Raw genomic sequence first — 19,102 nt, 5'->3', positions numbered from 1 at the left:
ATTTTTAAGGTACTAACACCTGATTCCTAGAGGTCATGTGCTAAAGGAATAAGCTCTGTAGTTCAATGAGTACTTCTTATAGAGTTACGCTTCTATTTCTAGTCTAGTTAGATCTACCTTTGCCTTAAGGAACAAAATGACACAATGGAAAACCTGAGGACTCTGTTTCAGCAGGTACAGAAAAAGTAGATGAAATGCAGCAAAAATGAAGGGCAAAATTTGCCCATTCTGTTGCATGTGCCAATATTTGTTTTAAATCTTGCCTCCAATTAATTTGAATTAAGAACAAAGTTATCTCAAAAAAAAAAAAAAAATCAAACGTTTACAGATTCCATACAATGGCAAGAGATGGAACAAAGCCAAACTGTTAAGCAGACAGGTTATACATTTTAAGTGTTTCTTTTTTCTGCCCTAAACGGAGACTCTAATGTAATATATGTAATTTAATAATATCTGTTGGCAACCTAAAATGCAACAACTGATTATGGAAAACATAATTCACTGTAAGGATGACAGGCTTCTTTATGATGTGAAATGCAAGATTAACGTATCTTCAGACTGTACTGAGTTATTTCAAGAGCATTGCAGGAAGCTCACTTTGACTCAGCAGTTTCCTTTCAGAGAGGTTTTGCTTGTTTTTCAGAAGAAAGATGCCAGAGTTTTGCAACCTCACATTCAGGCTACAATGAAACAGAAGATCAATGAGCCTCTATTAAACATTTTTAGACTTCCTGAGGGAATTCAATTCAACAATACTCCTTCCCATTAGGGAAACAAGATAAAGTCATTTTTCATTTATGTGATTTGTTATGAGCTAACACTCACTCAGAGACATTCGGTGAATTAAAAAGAACTAGATTAAATCATGCAGTTTGGTTCAGAAGTGGCTCTGTATTGTGATTCACTTGGCACAATGAGCTATAAGCAAAATGCTTTCAATATTTAAGAGCTTCAGCCTTGTACGTAACACCTCAAAACTGCCATAGATCACTTAACTGAATTTTATAATCAAAAGTTGTGAGGACATGACATCTTTAAAGTAACACCAATCAGAACTGAAACTATCAGAAATTTCTTTGGTGACATTGTTCTTCTTATTATTCAGGACAGAGCTTGGAAGTGAATCATTTCTTTAAAGAGATAAAACACCAGCTATCCTGCTCAGTTAACACTTGTCTCATTAACAGAAACTCTAGAAATTAAGTATTTTACAAATGGTGCAGATCTCATAAGAAAAAAAAATACACAGTGTAAAATCCCAGAGAGCACAAGCACAACACAAGCTACAGTCCTTAACAATATTGACCAAAACTATACAAGGACACATTTATGTCCACATAAAAGGACAGAGCACTAATGCTATGTCTCAAATGTGCCTACAATTAATTGGATTATTGTTCAGTTTGACTCATTATAGCTCAAGTTTTTGTATTAGTTAAGTTCTAGGTAGTTAACAACTGAGAAGGAATAGTATTAATAATGAAGTCCAAGAAACTAGATAAACGTTAGATTTCACACCTGATGTGTCAAGCATTACATCTCCCTTGAGGGGTTTGGGGTAGACTTTATATCTGCCAGTTTACTACCTTGGTACAAGAGCCAGTAAGGGTCAGAAGCTCCGGAGATGCATAGGCTTTGGATAATAGCATCCAACCAAATAGAAGAATAATAAGAAGCGCTGATCGTTCAATATTAACCCTAGAACAACAGCTTCTAAATAAATCACATCACAAATTTTAGGCTGTTTGTGTTTGTTTGTTTGTTTTAAATGTCTCTCAGCACAACTAGTCATTTTAAAAGATGAAGAGCAAGTAATTGTGCCTGGTAAACTCTCTCTGAAAAAAGCTTATCTAAAGCTTTTTTGAAATCATTGCTTTGTTAAATAGGCAGTTTATTAATTCTATTTCCAATAGATGTGCATCAATCATGCGTCCTAATTCCCATTGTTAATATCCTCCAACTCATACTCTGAACACTGATGCCTATTCACTGAACTGTTTTTTATTCTAAAAGCCTACTCATTTGAAGGTCTCCAGCTCACAGCCCACACAGGTGAAAGGACACTGCAGAAATGAGGCATCACACCTGAGCCCAGAGGTAACATTCACAATCCCTCACTAAAAGTAACTCACTACTAAGCCTTAAGCAGAAAGACACAACAACACGGTCTAGTACTTCATTCAATGTGAGCAAACACCAAAGATGCTGCAAGTTCAGTCATTATCCTGACTGAGCCAGAGGAAAAGTGAACTTGCAGCCAGATCCACCGTGGTTTTAGCACTTTAATGAAAACTGAAAATCTTTGATCTACAGAGGTTAAGCCACCATATTTTATGATACACTTCCATGAAAAAAAGAGCACAAATAATACACCTCCGCACATCCCAGCTGACAATAATTCTGTAAGACAGTTACTCCCTTGTCATAGGAAGCATATCCATGTTACCATAATTTGTCACCCTTCCACCTTTCCTTCTGCAGAGATAGAGAACACAATTCATCACAAACCTGCACAGGTTCCTTAAAACAGGATACTTAAGGACTGTCATTTTAGAACTTAATATTTGATAGTTTTTGATGCACAATTGAAAAGATCGCTCCAATTAGTGTTAGATCACCAAAATCAATTCACATTAATAAAACAGTCACGTTGGGCACTACCCTCCTGAATACTATCAAAGCCAAGGATGCTTCTCACACATACACACAAAAGGTACAGCAGGAGAAAAAAGACAGTAGAAAAAAAATCCTACAGTATCATCTCCATGCCAAACTCCGTCATCTGCCAATAACAGGTTTTCAATCGTCAGTAGTGCCAGGACTAACATGCACTTAGTTCAAGTGAAATTAAACCATGGTATAAGTTACCATTTAAAGACATCAAGTAACGCTAAAAAAAGGTATGTTATCTTCCTGCTTCAAACGCGTGATCATTTAACATGCAAATATAAATGGAATAACTCTATTAAATTACTTCACCTGAAAAAAAAAACAAAAACCAACCTGTCAGCAGTTGCTGTCTTTGCCAAGCTAGTTTTGCCATTAAACAGAATGCCTGACAGTCTGATTTCCTCCCCATTTATCCCTGACTTAAAATCCCCTACAGAAAAGACAGCTGAGCAGCCTGTAATGAACCACTCCAATTACTTAGAAATTAATCATCTCCTAGTTGACTTAATAGCAGTCTAAGGATACAGGGCTGTTTTAAACAGATCGTCACTTCAGCTACTCCGTGGCAGTCCTTCACTACAGTTACAGAAGTTTTCCTCACTCTTATGTTCTAGGTACAGTACTCACACTAGCAGAGAAAGCCTTTATTTGCTTGTCCTCTGCTAGGCTCCAGGATGTAGGAAGAGCCTCATTGCTTCTGTCACACACGTACAACAGACAGTAATGCAGGGTTTTACCGCACCAATCAAACTCAAAGAGAAAATACTTGCCTCAGGTGAAATAGATGGAATTCCAAAATACAAGGAATAAAGGGGAAATCATTTATTTCTCCATCTCTGAAGATCAAGGTAAGCAAAATGTTGACTTTGCCAAATTACGGCAAAACAATGCTAAACAAGTAGACCTTGAACTGCACTATGCAGTACCTAAAAAGGGACTGTCTTCTCCCCACACAAGCTATGAAACTGAAGAGCAGCTCATACATATCAAAAGCCAGATCTACACAAAGACAGATTTAGCTTCTTACATGTAGCTTGTGCTAAAAAAAAAAAAAAAAAAAAAAAACCAAAAAAAAAACCACATCACTTACCTGAAGTCCATTACAAGAGAACACTTATTTTGCAGTTATGAGGACTGACAAGGACAATAGGTCCCAAAGACTCTCCTTCCAATAAGTATTAATGAAAAATCCCTACAGAGCTGGCAATACAAGTCCGAAAAATGCACTAACTTTTTATTGACACCTCTGTAGATCTGAAACTAGATTTAACTGCAATTTCTCTCTCCATTCTCAAGTCCAAAGCTTCAGAAGCTGTGAAAGAAAAGCAGGGGTTGATATGTTCACACTATAGAAAGAAACAAGGCAAACTCAGAAGAGCAGATTTGATATATTTAAAATATATCATGATATGATATATTTTCAGCTCAGACATGAGCTGAAAATGAGAAAAGTCAGGCTAGGGTCCCAGAAAAACTTGTACTGCCAGTGAGGAACATGCTGGAGAAGATTACTATTTTTCACAGATATCACAGTCACAGTCTCGTGCGGGTTGGAAAGGACCTTAGAGATCATTGAGTTCAACCCCCGGGGTTCGAGCCCCTGTGTAGCAGAGCGGCACTTCTACCACTTGTGCCACAGGGGGGATTCGAACCTAGGCCTCCAGTGTTGCGGTGTTGCAAAGCGGCGTTCTTACCACTGCGCCACCGGAGGCGCCCAAATTGGAGGCGCCAATTTATTACCAAATTTTTAAGACATTAAAACACACAACAAATAAGACCTTTCCCCTTATTTAAGAGAAATTCAGTAATTAGGTCTCTATTACGTAACAGAGAATTTATAATACCATGAACATGTAATAGTTGATTTTTGTGTGTGTGTGTGTGTGTGTGTTGTTTTGATATCACCAAACTGAGAAGCAAGGTGGAGTGCAATACACAAGTCCTGTCCCTTAATTAGGTTGTGCCTCACCACACATTAGTCTGTAACTACACACATACAGAAAATGAGTATTATTTATCAAAGTCCTCCGTACAGGTAGAGAGCATTCACTCTATATAATTTTAATGTATGTTTCTCTGTTAGATAAGTCTTTCCGCAGTACGAACGAGGAAGTATGACAATGTGAATGTAATAATAAGTATGTGAGTTAGAAAACCAAGTACTTTAGAAAGAAAGGCAGAAAATTACCATTATTTAATAGGAAAAGATGCATGGTGGGGAAGGGAATCAGGAGGCTTTTGTCACCCTTCACAGCTTGTTTTCTACAGAGAATAGGTCACTTAAAGAATCTGCCACTTTCCCCTACTCCCCTACCACTCTCACTGAAAACCAAACTGTATAAGCAGTAAAAACAACAAAAAACCAACTATCTGACAGAAGTTACAGGTACTACAAAGAACTAACATTTTAGTCTTAAAAAGATAAAATTAGACAGCATACCTAATCTATATGACAGGTTATATTGAAGCTATGTGAACACTCAAGTGTTTCACACTAACAGCACTTCAAAACTTCATCTATAAAAGTCCTATTCTCCCTCTAATGCAATTGCAGTCTGACCCACCAGCCATTTCTACAGCAGAGTTCAAGATTTTTGGAGGTTATTAGAGATCTAGTCAAAAAAACAAAGAAAGGAAAAGCCTCACTTTAAATGCCATTCTGGGCAAGTGATGAAAGAGAAACAAGAGAGTGATTTTCAACTTCATCTAATCAAGCAACCCGCAAGTTTTTGCTGCTCCAGAAGACTCGAGAAAAATTTAAAGAACACTCCTCAAAATGGAAACAGGAAAATAGTAGTGTGGTGGAAAAAATTAGAGCAATGAACAGTGCAAGAGACCAGTCAGACATGCAGTCTTGTCAAACAACTGCTACTATAGTATTTGCAATACCAACTCATACCTCAGCCTACCATTTAACTCAGCCAAGACTAATGAGTTTGTTAGGATGCGCATACATATTGTTACCACTTTCATGACTTCACAGTTTTGCAAGCCTGAATCGCAGCTCATAATAAGTATCAAACAGTTCATGTAAGCGTGTTACTAGATCACTTCATTTCCATACAGTCAAGCTACTCAATTCAACTGCCATAAAAGCACAGATAACATAACTATAACCTTAAACATGAGCATCATAGAACCACAGAATACCCTGAGCTAGAATGGACCCACAAGGACTAGGTCCTTCCCTTAGCTCCACATAGGATGTATTAGGTTGTCCTGCATCAAAAAGCATGATCCCAATACTTCCTAAAATCAGGCAGCCTGGCGCTGTAACCTCCTTGGAAAGCCTGTTTCAATGTCCAACCACACACTCAGTGAGAAGCATATCACTTTACCATTTAAGGAGTTCAGCTTTACCATAGGAAAGCTTGATTCCTGCCCCACGCAAGCACATTAAGATACTGGTATCCCTTTCTAGCCCAACATTTCTTACTGTTAAAAAAAGCTTTACATACCAGTTGTGAACCATCAGTTTCTGCACAGCCAGCAGTGCATTATAACGAACTTGTTGGTCCTCGTGATGCATATGGTTCATTACTAGCTGTTTGCCACCAAGTTGTTCAATCACTCTGAAAGAGAAAAAAGTTTTTTCCCCACATTACTTCAGCTTCTGGGTAGCTATCCTACCCATCTACTAGATAGTCAAGGCATCCAAATTTAATCAGCTATTATAGGTATTTTATTAAAGTATTTATTTCCTAACACACTGTAGCAATCAGATCAATACAACAGGAAAGGCATTACAACAAGGGTGTGATGACAACAGAACCAGGAAAATGGAAAGATGCGATAAGTGAAGTGAAGAACATTGCTCACCTGTATCAAAAGATTCCAGGTTCACAGGGGAAAGCTCCACCAAGGAGGGATCTCCAGGAAGAAATCCTTCCCCAATGGCAGTCAGCTCTTAAATAGGGGCTAAGAGAGGTACCAGCCAGGCTCCACCCCTTCCAGTCACACAGCTGAATTGCCTTCACCTGTGCTCCCAGGGCTGACCAGGTCCTTTCCCTGGGTGCTCAGTGGTTTAGGCCCTGACTCAACAGTTCCCATATACATATACTTATTATCTGACACATCACTAATACAAATTTCTCACACTACCTAATGAACAAGTTGCTTTTTAAAATTTATTAAAGGATTCACATCAGAAGAAAGATTGCTATTCACTACCTACTTCCCTAATTTTTAACCATCAAGCAATGATCCTTTTCACAGAAAGGGTCGCTTACTTTTCTCAACTTGCTAAAGAACTCAATATTGCCTTGAGAAGACAGTTTCTTTTATTTTATTATATGAAGTGGAAGGTTAGACAGAACTTGAACTCTGAGTCTGTGCTATATGCAGAAGGTAAACTCATGATATGTCAGGATCTAATTAACTGCTGAAACCTTCAAAGGCTTAAGGATGATCCATTTAAGAGATGAGGAACACTTAGAGAAAAAAAAAATCTGTAAGACATTTGAATTCTCCTTCTAAACCAATGGACACCATCCCTTCTCAGAGCAAATCATACAAGTGAAAAAACATTGCGAAACGCCAGCCAAAAGCATGGGAGCAGTAAATAGCTTCAGATGAAAAACCATTATGTTAAGAAATGGACTTGTGAGAACAGACACACAGCCATTAAGTTTTTTAATCCTTTAGTCCTATAATTTCTTAAGTCATACTTTAGAATAAACCAGACTCTACAATGAATTTCCTTAAAAGAAACATCCTGAGAAACTTTAGTTTGTCCTTCAGAACAGAAAATTGTTAAAAGTCAGGGTTGTGTGTGGAAACAAAATATTTATATATTTTATACATAAGAATTTCATTAAAAAGAAAGAATGTGGGTTAGAATTGGGGACACTTGTTACTTGACAGCAATAATTCCTTTTGAAGGACAATACACTTCTGAATAGTTTTAACAGCCAAGGAGGATAGGGTATAGCAGCTTAGCAGAGGTGCAGTTCCAGCTAGAGGCAGGGAAAATAATAGCAGTCATAGAAGGGCTTGGGTTTGAAAAGACATTGAAGATCATCCAGTTCCAACCCTCCTGCTGTGGGGCCATGGTTACCACAACCAGATCAGGCTGCCCATGACTCCATCCAACTTGGCCTTGAACACCACTAGGGATGAGGCATCCACAACTTCTCTGGGCAACCTGTTCCAGTGCCTTGCCACCCTCTGAGTAATTTTTGTAGCCCTCCAGCTGTGCAATTCATCCCAGTATGTTTCCTTGACAGCAATTAGTCATAGTTTTCTTGTTGCACCACAGTTCTCAACTCCTCCCACTTATTTCCCCTAGTACATGCATTAGTGTAGAGGCACATAAGCTGGGCTATCAGCTATATTATCTTCTTGGAGAAAGCCCCCAGATTCCCCTGGAAACAGTAAGATTTCTCCTGCTGTTTTCTTCAGTATCAGCATTCCCTGGTCCTACTCTGTCATTCAGAAATACATCTCCTTACCACATCACATCTAGTTTAAAACTCAGCTAATCAGTCTAGACAGGTTGCTGCCCAGAACACTCTTATCCCTCCTGGTCAGATGTGTTTCATCTGATGTCAATATACCTGGCCTATTAAAGATGCACCCAAGATCATAGTACCAAAACCCTGAGTGTGACACCATCCACACAACCATTCATTCGACTGGTCCATTCTTCTCCTTCTGCCCAGGTCCTAGTCACCAGCCAGGAGAATGTGATGTGCCATGCCCTGTTTGCTCATTCTAGTCACTCACACTTCCTATATATGTGTGTGTGTCAGGGGGTGGGGAGGGTTGTTATGCCACTGCTCCTGCCCTCATCTACACCTCCTCATATGCTGTTACAAGGACTGGGGGCTCCTGACAGTTGTCTCCTCGTCCTGAGGTTTCCTCAATTTCAGGAGTCCTGCTTCCACACCACAACCTCCCAATCCACAGAACCCACCTGAAGTGGAGCTGACTGCCTTGGATACAGGTTCTGTTTGTCCATTCATTTGACCTCATAGGTTCAGTCCAGCAAATGCACAGCCATACTGGGCCAATTATTATGCCATACTTGACTGCATATGGGCAATGTGTTTAAGGATTACAACAACCATCTGATAAAATTGCTTCTAAGGGCAGCTTGAAGCAGAAGTATTCTCTATTAATCCTTCAGCTTTGCTTCCTTAAAGGCAGCAGCATGGGCTTCCACACGAAAAGATACATTGCCTCTACCTGAAATACTACTTGTCATAAATCTCTTTGGAATACACAGGAGCTATTTGGAAAATATATAGCACTGCTGTACAAGCTGTACAAGCTGTATACTCAGCACCTCTGGTCTTTCTTAGTAGACCTGCAAGAGACAGTTAATTTACTCCAACAATCTGGAAATACCTTCAGTTCAAATTGCTTACAAGATTTATGTGGCCTGGGAGTCTTTCTAAAGTGAGAAGTCCTTCTGGCAAACAAAGTTATGATCTGCTATCTTGACATTAGAAGAATCATGCCCAGCAGTACACAAAAGACATATTCATGACATTTCTAGCCAGCTTAGAAAGCCACATCCAACCTTCCAGTTAAACTCTATAGAGAAACCAGAAACAAACTGCTTCTTTGCTGCAATAATTGTCACGTGTCCCTTTTGGTGACTAACTGACAAGCAAAAAACCAAGAGGCTCCTTTCTGCTTCAGTAGTCTCTTTTCTTTACAGATACAATTATTCAGCTGGTAACTTATTTGCTTGTAGTTTTTAATGTAAAACAAAGGAAAACAGTCACGTCTGCACATTCTGGTATGCTTATGATACATACCATTTTCAATTAAAATTTGAAATTTGAGTAGCAAAAAGAAAACATCAGAGCGATAACTGAATCTGTACTAACACTTCCTAAATATAAGCTGTGACAAAAGTCTCCGCAGCTTTAAACAAAAGTACCTAATCATCACTGAAATAGCCTATCACAACTTTAAGTTAAATAGTTAAAAATGGCAAAAATGATACAGTGATTGAATTATTACTAGCTATTTTAATTTCTTCCTATGAAGGTCTTCTGATTTAGACTGAAAAAGCTATTCTAGACTGCTTTGGACATAGGTTCCTCTCACTTTTAAGGGACACTAGAATATATTGAGGCAGAGATCTAGCTTGGATTTTCCAATCTGTGACACCTTCCCAGTAAACTACCCTTAACAAACACCTATGATCCCTAGGTACCATACCTCAACATAAGAGAAAAAGAAATCCAGTCAAGTATATACTGTGTCCCAGTGTCAAGAAACAGACTGACAAACACAACAATACATACCAGCATTTCTCTTACCGTTTTCCACGGGGATAGTGCCGCACGTACTCCCCTACATCATGAGCAGCTACAGCAAGTACTTGTGGGTCATCAGAAACCTCCAAAAGTTTTGTCAGGATTCTAGGATAAGAAACAAAGAAGTCCCAGATTTTTGTTGTATGTTTTTTTTTTTCTTATTGTTGTTATTTTGTGTATTTGTGTAGCTTTTCTTGGTTTTTATTTTTGTTATTTTATCAGCTTAGAACCAAGTTTGCAACCACACAGACAAAAACAAAACACACAAGGCAGCCACTGCTGCTTTTGTTACTCAGCAAACTCCAGTCACACACGCATGCTGTTCCCCAGCTCCTGCACCCAGGATCCTGCACCATGGATTTAGAAGCGTACAATATTCCATTGCTAATGACAAAGCAAGGGGCTACATCCGGAGTGCTACTGTTAGCCTCTGTGAGGAGGAATCTAGGAATGTGCTCTCAAAGAGGAACTGAGGCACATCTAAAGCTCAGAATCAGCTTGCTCATCATGTCCTCCAACATAACATACACTTCACTTGATCTCCTGCTTTCTGTTAGGTTCTGCACTTACTAGTAGATACCAAATAGGAAGAACAACACATTATCACTTAATGACAACCCAATTAGATAACCAACAGCTCCCACAGCAATTTAAAACCCAGACTTCTTTTGAGTGCATGATTCCAGAAGTCAGCAAACAAGAACTTGACTTCACTAAGAAAGATAAGCTTAAGATTCAGCTTAATCTAAAAATTTTCTATTCGACTGACTCAAAATAAACTGGAACAAACAGAAACACAGAATAATTAAGGTTGGAAAAGACAACTAAGGTCATCTGGTCCAACCATCAACCCACTAAGCACTATGCCCTCAAATCCAGTATATCGTACAGTAAGTTTAATTTTCCTTGAAGTAGTATCACGGTATTGAACACTAATTCAAGAGAAGTGTGTTCCCTCAAACCAGTGATAACACAGTTGTCAACAGACAATTAAGGCATATAGCTGCTTTCCAAATACATGCATTACAAGATTCAAATGTATGCATTTACATTTAAGAAAAAATACTTCTAGCTTAACCATGGTCAAAACATTTTGATCAGTAAAACACTAACAATTCAGCATATGAAATAAGTTTTTAAAAGTACCAAACATACAGTACAAAGTAAGAAAAAAAAAGACCAAAAACGACCATCCATTCCAACAAAAGCAGGATCATAGAATCATAGAATTACTCAGGTTGGAAAAGACCTCAAAGATCATCAAGTCCAACCATAGCCTAACCATACCCTAACTCTAACAACCCTCTGCTAAATCGTATCTCTGAGTACCACATCCAAACGGCTCTTAAACACACCCAGAGACAGTGACTCCACCACCTCCCTGGGCAGCCTATTCCAGTGTTTAACTATCCCTTCTGTAAAGAAGTATTTTCTAACGTCCAACTTAAACTGACCTTGGCACAACTTGAGGTCATTTCCTCTCATCCTGTCACCTGTCACCAGTGAGAAGAGACCAGCCCCGCTCTTGCTGTAAGCACCCTTCAGATACTGGAAGAAATGGATGCCCTTACTTGCTCTTGTTCTAGACACTTGTGTTGAAATAAAGTGGATGCAAATTCATCTGACTTTTGAATTAAAGAATTACATGATTCAAGAACTGAAAACTTACTTGAGTAGTTCATAATTCTTCTCATTTAATCTTACAGCATTCTCCCGCCAGAATTTCTCAGACTTGTGTACAGGACTCCATTCCAGCCTTCCTGACTTGAGCTCAGAACTGTACTCATCGAAGGAGCTGCAGCACAAAAAACCCAAATGAAATATTGGCTACACTTCCATGGAGTCTGAACTGTGTGCCAAAGCCTGCCTCCTGAAAGTTGGAGCACAATTTGTTGTAACACATTTGACACGTCTAAAGACTGCTCTGTAGAGAGCATTAGAACTGCTCCTTGCCTTTTGGGGATTCTCTATCTGTTTTGCATGGATTCTACATTTAATTTCTCCAATCAAGGATCCCTGTCCTCGTCTTTCACACAACAGAACTTTTGATATAAACTACAGTACAGTTCAACTTCTACTAAGGAACAAGAACTACGTCAGCACTATCAAAATCCTGAGTTGATGTGTATAGCAAAACACTAATTAAGCAGTCTTTAGCAAAACTGGGGAAGTTAATCAGTTACGAAGATTACATATCCAGAAGTAATGACTGTGTTCAGCCAATACTTATTTGAATAGGAAACTTATATGTAACCAGAATCCCTATACATACCTTATTGGCCATCATTTAAGTGCTGTAATTACATATACTATAAAACTTTAAAAAAGAAAAGAAAGGTTTTTAAACCAAGATTTGTTGGATTGTGCTTTTGAAAAACGTTCACACTTCAAAACATACCTAAGGTCCTGCACGCTCTCACCGAGCTTGTCCAGTAGAAACTTGATGTCTTCACTTATGTCTTCATCATCATATTTCTGCTGATCCAAATTCTCTAGCTGCTTTAAAACTTTGCACTGAATCATGGCAAGAGCATACTCTTGGCGAGTTTCTCTCTCAGTAGATTTCTCCAGCAAATTCTAGCAACATAAAAGGTTGATTTTTATTTTGGTTTTAAACAACAGACTATTGTGGAAGACTAGTATCACTAAGAAATCCTGGTTGGCATACTTTAATAAATGACTATTAGGCAAGATTGAGCACTTCCTGCAATACTGTCTTTAAAGAAGTACAACTACCAAATAGTAGCTGCTCTACATCTATATTTAGCAGTGCAAGCTGCCTAGGACCAAACATACAATGTAGGAGTATTCATATTTCTTACCACTAAGAACCCTGCATTCAAGCTTGGGTCACTTTGACCACTGTCCTCCCAGATGGTATGCTACCTTAAACGTAGAGAAGCAATAATTTACCTGCTTTGATCATTTTCTACGTCAAATAGGACTGAGCAGAAGACCATTCAAAGAAAAAGTAAAGGTCACAACAGAATATCCTAAATCCTAGAGCCTCTGCTGTAAACAACTGCTTTCATCTGTGATTATCATGTTCACTTTCCACATAGCAACAGTATAAAGCAAAAAAGCCTTCAAAATCCTGTAGCCATCTAACTCAAGAGCTAGCATCTAGATTAGATCAGCTTCTTTTGAATTTGGGAACATTCCAACTAGCTAGTTTTATACAAAGATAGGCTTATTGCTGGAATTAAAACCACAGAATGTAATAGTCAAGTTCCAATGTTATTTATTCACTCCGTTTTTGGCCAACAAGATTTAGATTATATTCTTCTGAGCTAGCCACCTACACATTCTACTACAACATGAAGTCCATAGAAAAAAAAATAGGTCCTTAAGCAAAGGACATATGTTCATATAAATAAGTCTTAATATCTACCTGAAATATGTCATGCAATCACACCAGAAGGAATTGGACTGCACTCCTGTTCATGTCACAGAACCTCTATTCTTACATTATTACTAAGATAGAACGCTGTAAATGGATGTTAAAAAATTCCCACTTAAAATTAAGTCAAATTACAGCTTTTAAAGTTAATTCTACACAGCCATTAATGTGGGGGAAAAAAAAAAAATAAATGCACTTCTATTTCAGTAAGTGAAGATAATTTACAGAAAGAAATGCTGAATTACCTACTTAGGGTTGTAAGTGCTGACAAAATAACAAATCACAGATCTTAAAAGATCACAAAACCTAAAAAGTTCAAGGAATAGGTAGGAAAAAGTGTCCTAAAAAGACTCTTTGTTATTTATGAGACAGAAATACACAGAAAGCTACTCAAAATACTATTACGTAAGTCATACCAAATAGAGGATAACAAGCATTTCACAGTGAAATTTAAGTTAACTTAGAGTAACTAAGCAGTGAGGGAGAAAGGATGACCCAGGGAACTACAGGCCAGTGAGCCTCACCTCTGGGCCTGGGAAGGTCATGGAGCAGATCCTCCCAGTTACCATGTTAAAGCACATACAAGATGAAGAAGTGATCAGAGACTGACAGCATGGCTTCTCCAAGGGCAGATCTTGCCTGACCAATCTGGTAGCCTTCTATGATGGAGCAACAGCACCAGTAGACAGGGGAAGGGCAACAGATGTCATCTACCTTTGACATGGTCCCTCACTACAACCTTCTCTCTAAATCAGAGAGGTACAGATTGGAAAGACAAAATGCTTGATGGACTAAGAACTAGTGGACTGGTTGCAGTCAAAGGCTTGTAATCATTATTTCTATGTCCAGGTGGAAGCTGGTCACAGGTGGTATCCTCTAAGGGTATGTCTTGGGACCAGTACTCTTCAGCATCTTTATCACTGACATAGACAATGGAATAGAAAGTACACCCTCAGCATGTTTCCAGATGACACCAAGCTAAGCACTGCAGACAATACACGGGAAGGAAAGAAAGCCATCCAGAGGGACCTGGACAGGCTGGAGAAGTGGGAACATGTAAACCTAATGAGGTTCAACCATGTCCAAGTACAAGTTGTTGCACTTGGGCCAGGGCAATCCCAGGTATTTATATAAACTGGGAGAAGAACCTCTTGAGAGCAGCCCTGCAGAGGAGGACTTGGGGGGTCCTGGTGGATGAGAAGCTGGACATGAACCAGCAGTGGTGCACTCGCAGCCCAGAAGACCAACACTGTTCTGGGCTGCATTAAAAGAGGAGAGGCCAGCAAGGAGAGGAAGGTGATTGTCTCCCTCTACGCAGCTCTTGTGAGGCCTCATCTGCAGCACTGTGTTGTTTAGCTTGAAGAAGAGAAGGCTCTGGGAGGACCTTATTGTGGCCTTCCAATTCTTGAAGGAAGCGTATAAACAGGAGGGGAAATGACTATTTACATGGGTGGATAGTGATAGGACAAGGGGGAATGGTCTTAAACTGAGACAGGGGAAGCTTAGGTTAGATATTAGGAAGGAGTCTTTCACTCAGAAGATGGTGACAGACTGGAACAGGTTGCCCAACCCAAATTTGCTTTCAACAGCTACTACTGTAACTCAACCAGCATCCAGAGAAATTAACAGTATCCAAGATCTACATCTCCAACTCAAGACACAAGGATTAATAGTTTTTATAAGTAGTCCAGTACCACACACAATACACTTGAGAAATATATACATAAAACCATGTGTACATGCACAGTTAGCAACTATAAACACAAACTTGTATTCTCACAATGAAAACAAAGCCTCAATGCTTAGTTACTCCAAATTAACTTAAATAAGACCTGAGAACTTCAGGTAGAATAGACACAACTGAGCACTCTTACACAAATATCCTCATCAGAATGACCACAAATACATTTTTGGACTCATAGATAAAATCTGAGTCGATCAGCCAAAGAGATACCTGGTTAAAATAATATTTCAATTCATGTTTTAATTTCAGTATTTTCATTACAATTAATTCTAGTTGATCCATAAAGTAAAACATACTGTTAGCAAATTCCAGCCATTTAGACAAGCATTAGTAGATAAAACCCTAAACTAAAGATGGCACAAACTACTTGCGCCTACACTAACTGAGTATTTGTCAAACTTTATTTTTGTGGGTTTTTTTAAGACAACACTGAATAGTAAACATCTATTACCTGAAATAGCATATCTACTACCTGAAGCAAAGCTCAGCTCATATAAAAAGGGATAATTAAGTATTCAGTCCAAGACACCTGATAATGCCTAACAAAAACAGCAATGCATCATAAGCATCTGAGATCTAATCAATAGAGAGATGAGTACAGTGCAATTGCAGTCCGACACTCACCCGAAATGCTGCAAGGATGATTCTAGTTACTTTCTCTTTGACTGATTCCTGAAGAATATCTGACAGCACTGGAACAATGTTATACCGACGCAGATATTCACACATTTGAGGGCTAAATGCCAGCAGCCACACACAGAAAATCATCTGATACTGGAGCTGAAAGCCGCATTTGTTGCTCAAGACACCCATGATACTGAAAAATTAACAGCATACATTTGATTTTTAAATAATGAATACATACACTGTGCTTTTACACTGACCTCGTTCTGACCCCTCCCAGCCCTTGTGCACTCCCAGCTCCTCACTGGCAGGGCAGAATGAGAGGCAGAAAAAAAACTGACTTAGTGCAAGTATTGTTCAGCAAAAGCTAAAACATCTGCACATTATCAGCATTACACCCCTCCCAAATCCAAAACACCAAACTACACCAAGTAGTAGGAATAATTTTAACTCTCTTCCCAGTTAAAACCAGAATACAAGTCAATGTCAAATAAAGGCTAGCCAAGTTAAAAAGTATATATGTGCACAAGACTGTCATCAAAATTGAGACAAATTCAAATTTGTCGAAATGCAGACTTACTGTAACTTGAACAGTTTATGCCTGTGCCTGGCATTATCCCATGTCAGGTGTAGTACCAGCATTTACCCTTGAGATATTCCTCATTTCAACCGCTACCTTCAGTATTCTCTAATTCAGAGTACAAGGTTATTCTTTCTTAAAATATAAATTCTACAGCCACTATCTCCAACAGACATGGTAGAAAAGCTGTGTAGACAGCTTTAAAAGATGAGTGACAGCCTCATGCAGATCTTTATGAAGAGAATTTGTATTAAAAGATCTGGGTAAAGCCATGTTAATTATTTTCTCCTTTCACTAATATTTTGAGACTAAACGACTCCAAAATGAAGAGCTAAAATGAGCAGAAATTCATTTCTTCAGTCCTTGTTCTATCAAGTAAAAAACAAAGAACCAAAGCTGAAGGCAAACACCTATAATCTGCTTTAGATACTTACCTGAACAGTTCTTCATGAAAAGCAAAATAGCATAAAAGACTCACACTGGTACCTATATCTGCAAGCTTCATTACTGTCAAACAGAAAAATTAATGTTCACTTTCAAATAGACTTTGTACTCAAACAGAGGAGCTGCCTTTTGTATGAGAGTTCCATTCCAAAAATAGGTCACTGGAGACCTATCACAAGGTCAAGTATATCCATATGAAGTGAAAAAAAAAACGCTTACCAGTTTACCCCATCTGCTTCTACCCAGGCAAAGCGATATTCGTTGACTCTAAGCATCAGCTGCAGGCATCCAGCAACACACTGTACGTACTGGGAACTCTAGGGGATAAGAAGAGCACATCACTTCTTAAAGGAGAGGTTGTGTTAAAGCTTTGTTTTCCAAATCAAGCTCTGCTAGATACATCAATGCACTTTTCTTCAGGAACATTTCAGAGTTAAGACAACTCACTCGTAAATATTTTTAAAGTTTCTATTTAAAAATAAAATAAAATGAAAACAGCAGTTGAGAAGCAAAATACAAACAGAAAAGAGTTTCGAGCAGGAAAGAAGTGGCATGCAAGCAATACCTTTTTATCATTACAGAAAGATATTTTAATAGCCCATCTGAACATGCATTCCTTTAGCATGTATGGAGGCTACGTTCTGTCTGACTATAGAGTCAAAGCCATTTGATCCGCAGAATCAATTGCTACCCTATTGAGTAAACTTTGGAAAATACAACAAACTTTTTAATCAAGCCTAGTTAAGTGTGCTAGAAGTCTTTGTAGCCAAAGGTTTCTTCTCACATTCAATTCCTAACTACATTCATCATAATGAGATGTATATTTATACAGAAAAAATACCATTAGGAAGATGAGCATGCAAAACCATCATCAAACTTCAGCCTTACACTTTAATTTTTTCTCTATTCATTAAAATCTTAGCACATTATACTTTGCTAAGAGAAGAAAAACAAGACTAAAACTTTCCCATCAGGAAAAGGTTGTGAGATGCATCACTGAACTCTACTTTCAACCAGATTCCTATGCAAACCATCAGAGACCAAATGTTTAAGCAGATTTTCATCACTAAAAGTATGCATTTTTTGTGTGGTAACATAAGATCAACTGAAATTCAGAAATGGGTTTTGATCAACATGAAGGCGGCTCCCAAGGTATTACAGAACTGGTATTTTATTCTCTCTATGCTCAGTTTCTGGTATTACCTTCACTAATACTCAGATATGCTATAAATATATATATATTTTTTCCCTATAAGCCTTCTTCTTTACTAAGTGTCTTGAAAGTCTCACAGTAGGAAAGTTACACAATAGAAGGTCAAGCCTAGATAAGATAAGAAACAATAAAGAGAACTTGACGTCTGATGAGTAGCTCAGAATGAATTAATCTCTATCAAGATCTTTGTGTAAAAACTGAGTCTGGATATCTAGATTCAAAACAAATACTTATTTCACTGGATAGGTAAGTATTCACTCATGTAAATAAAGCAACTATAAACACACAAACATTCTGTCCACCTGAAATAATCAATTTATCTACATTACTAACCTACGTATTACCAAGCTTTTTAGGGTGCTTATCATAAAAGCATTCTCTTCCAACACTGTTATAATTGAAATTTCACAATGAATCTCAGACTGCATTCCCTACCTAAAAATGCTATAACTGCATCCCTAATTTACTTTGAAATAAATCAGAACCTGCTTGAAAATCTTGCACAAGCTATATCTGAAATCAGTAAGTAATGAAGTCAAAAGCAAACTTGCCCAACTTAATTATCCTAAGGTTCTGCTGCTTTGAGACCCTACAGTGGTACATCTATTCAGCGCTAAAGCACAACCAATACAGATTGCAAGCCAAGGGAATAGCTTACAGCTCTATAATGGATGGTATGGCATGCAATAGAACTATTTACTGTCATACAGCCAGATGACAGAACCTAACAAAGCCTATCAGTATGGCACATGGAGCTACACACAAACACTGACACACTTCAAATTCCACGCTCAGGCTGTAATTTCCCCACCATCCATGGTGATATATAGCAGTCTTTCATCTTTACTGTTTTAAATTCTGCTCAGGCAGTAATTTAAAAGGCTTTTCTCTATAGGAGGCTAACACTTCAAAGCTATGACTATTTTTCTAAAAGAAACTAATTCCAGGTTCATATTTAAGTCTTCTGGAAGACTATGAACACTTTCGGGTTGCAAGAGAAGAAAAAAAACCCACAATGAATTCTACTTCACATTCGAGAGCCACAATAAACTGTCTGTGTCACAAGTCAAAAATCAAGTGTTACGATCACTTATATTTGCTATATTGCCGAAGTTTATCTCTAAGCCCAACACTCATTATAGCTATACTTCTGAGA

At 38.3% G+C, this 19,102-nt stretch overlaps 1 protein-coding gene across 3 annotated transcripts in view; it reads right to left on the bottom strand.

The window, feature by feature from the left end:
• ATP6V1H (ATPase H+ transporting V1 subunit H) overlaps positions 1–19,102 on the bottom strand; it is a 34,633-nt gene that overhangs the window by 3,943 nt on the left and 11,588 nt on the right. For 2 of the 3 annotated variants that reach the window (XM_015855597.3, XM_015855596.3), the window contains exons 8-13: positions 16,953–17,050; positions 15,710–15,902; positions 12,340–12,518; positions 11,611–11,736; positions 9,945–10,046; positions 6,129–6,242 (exon numbers count right to left, since the gene is read on the bottom strand). In XM_015855597.3, coding sequence (XP_015711083.1) covers positions 6,129–6,242; positions 9,945–10,046; positions 11,611–11,736; positions 12,340–12,518; positions 15,710–15,902; positions 16,953–17,050 — 812 coding nt within the window. Of the gene's footprint in view, positions 1–3,877; positions 3,983–6,128; positions 6,243–9,944; positions 10,047–11,610; positions 11,737–12,339; positions 12,519–15,709; positions 15,903–16,952; positions 17,051–19,102 lie in introns of those variants that run through there. The other variant, XM_085539562.1, reaches the window with a different exon arrangement.

This window comes from Coturnix japonica, chromosome 2 (assembly GCF_054131305.1).
Source record: "Coturnix japonica strain WE chromosome 2, WE-NBRP24, whole genome shotgun sequence".
NCBI classification, from domain to species: Eukaryota; Metazoa; Chordata; class Aves; order Galliformes; family Phasianidae; genus Coturnix; species Coturnix japonica.
This window is presented reverse-complemented; position numbering and strand designations above follow the sequence as displayed.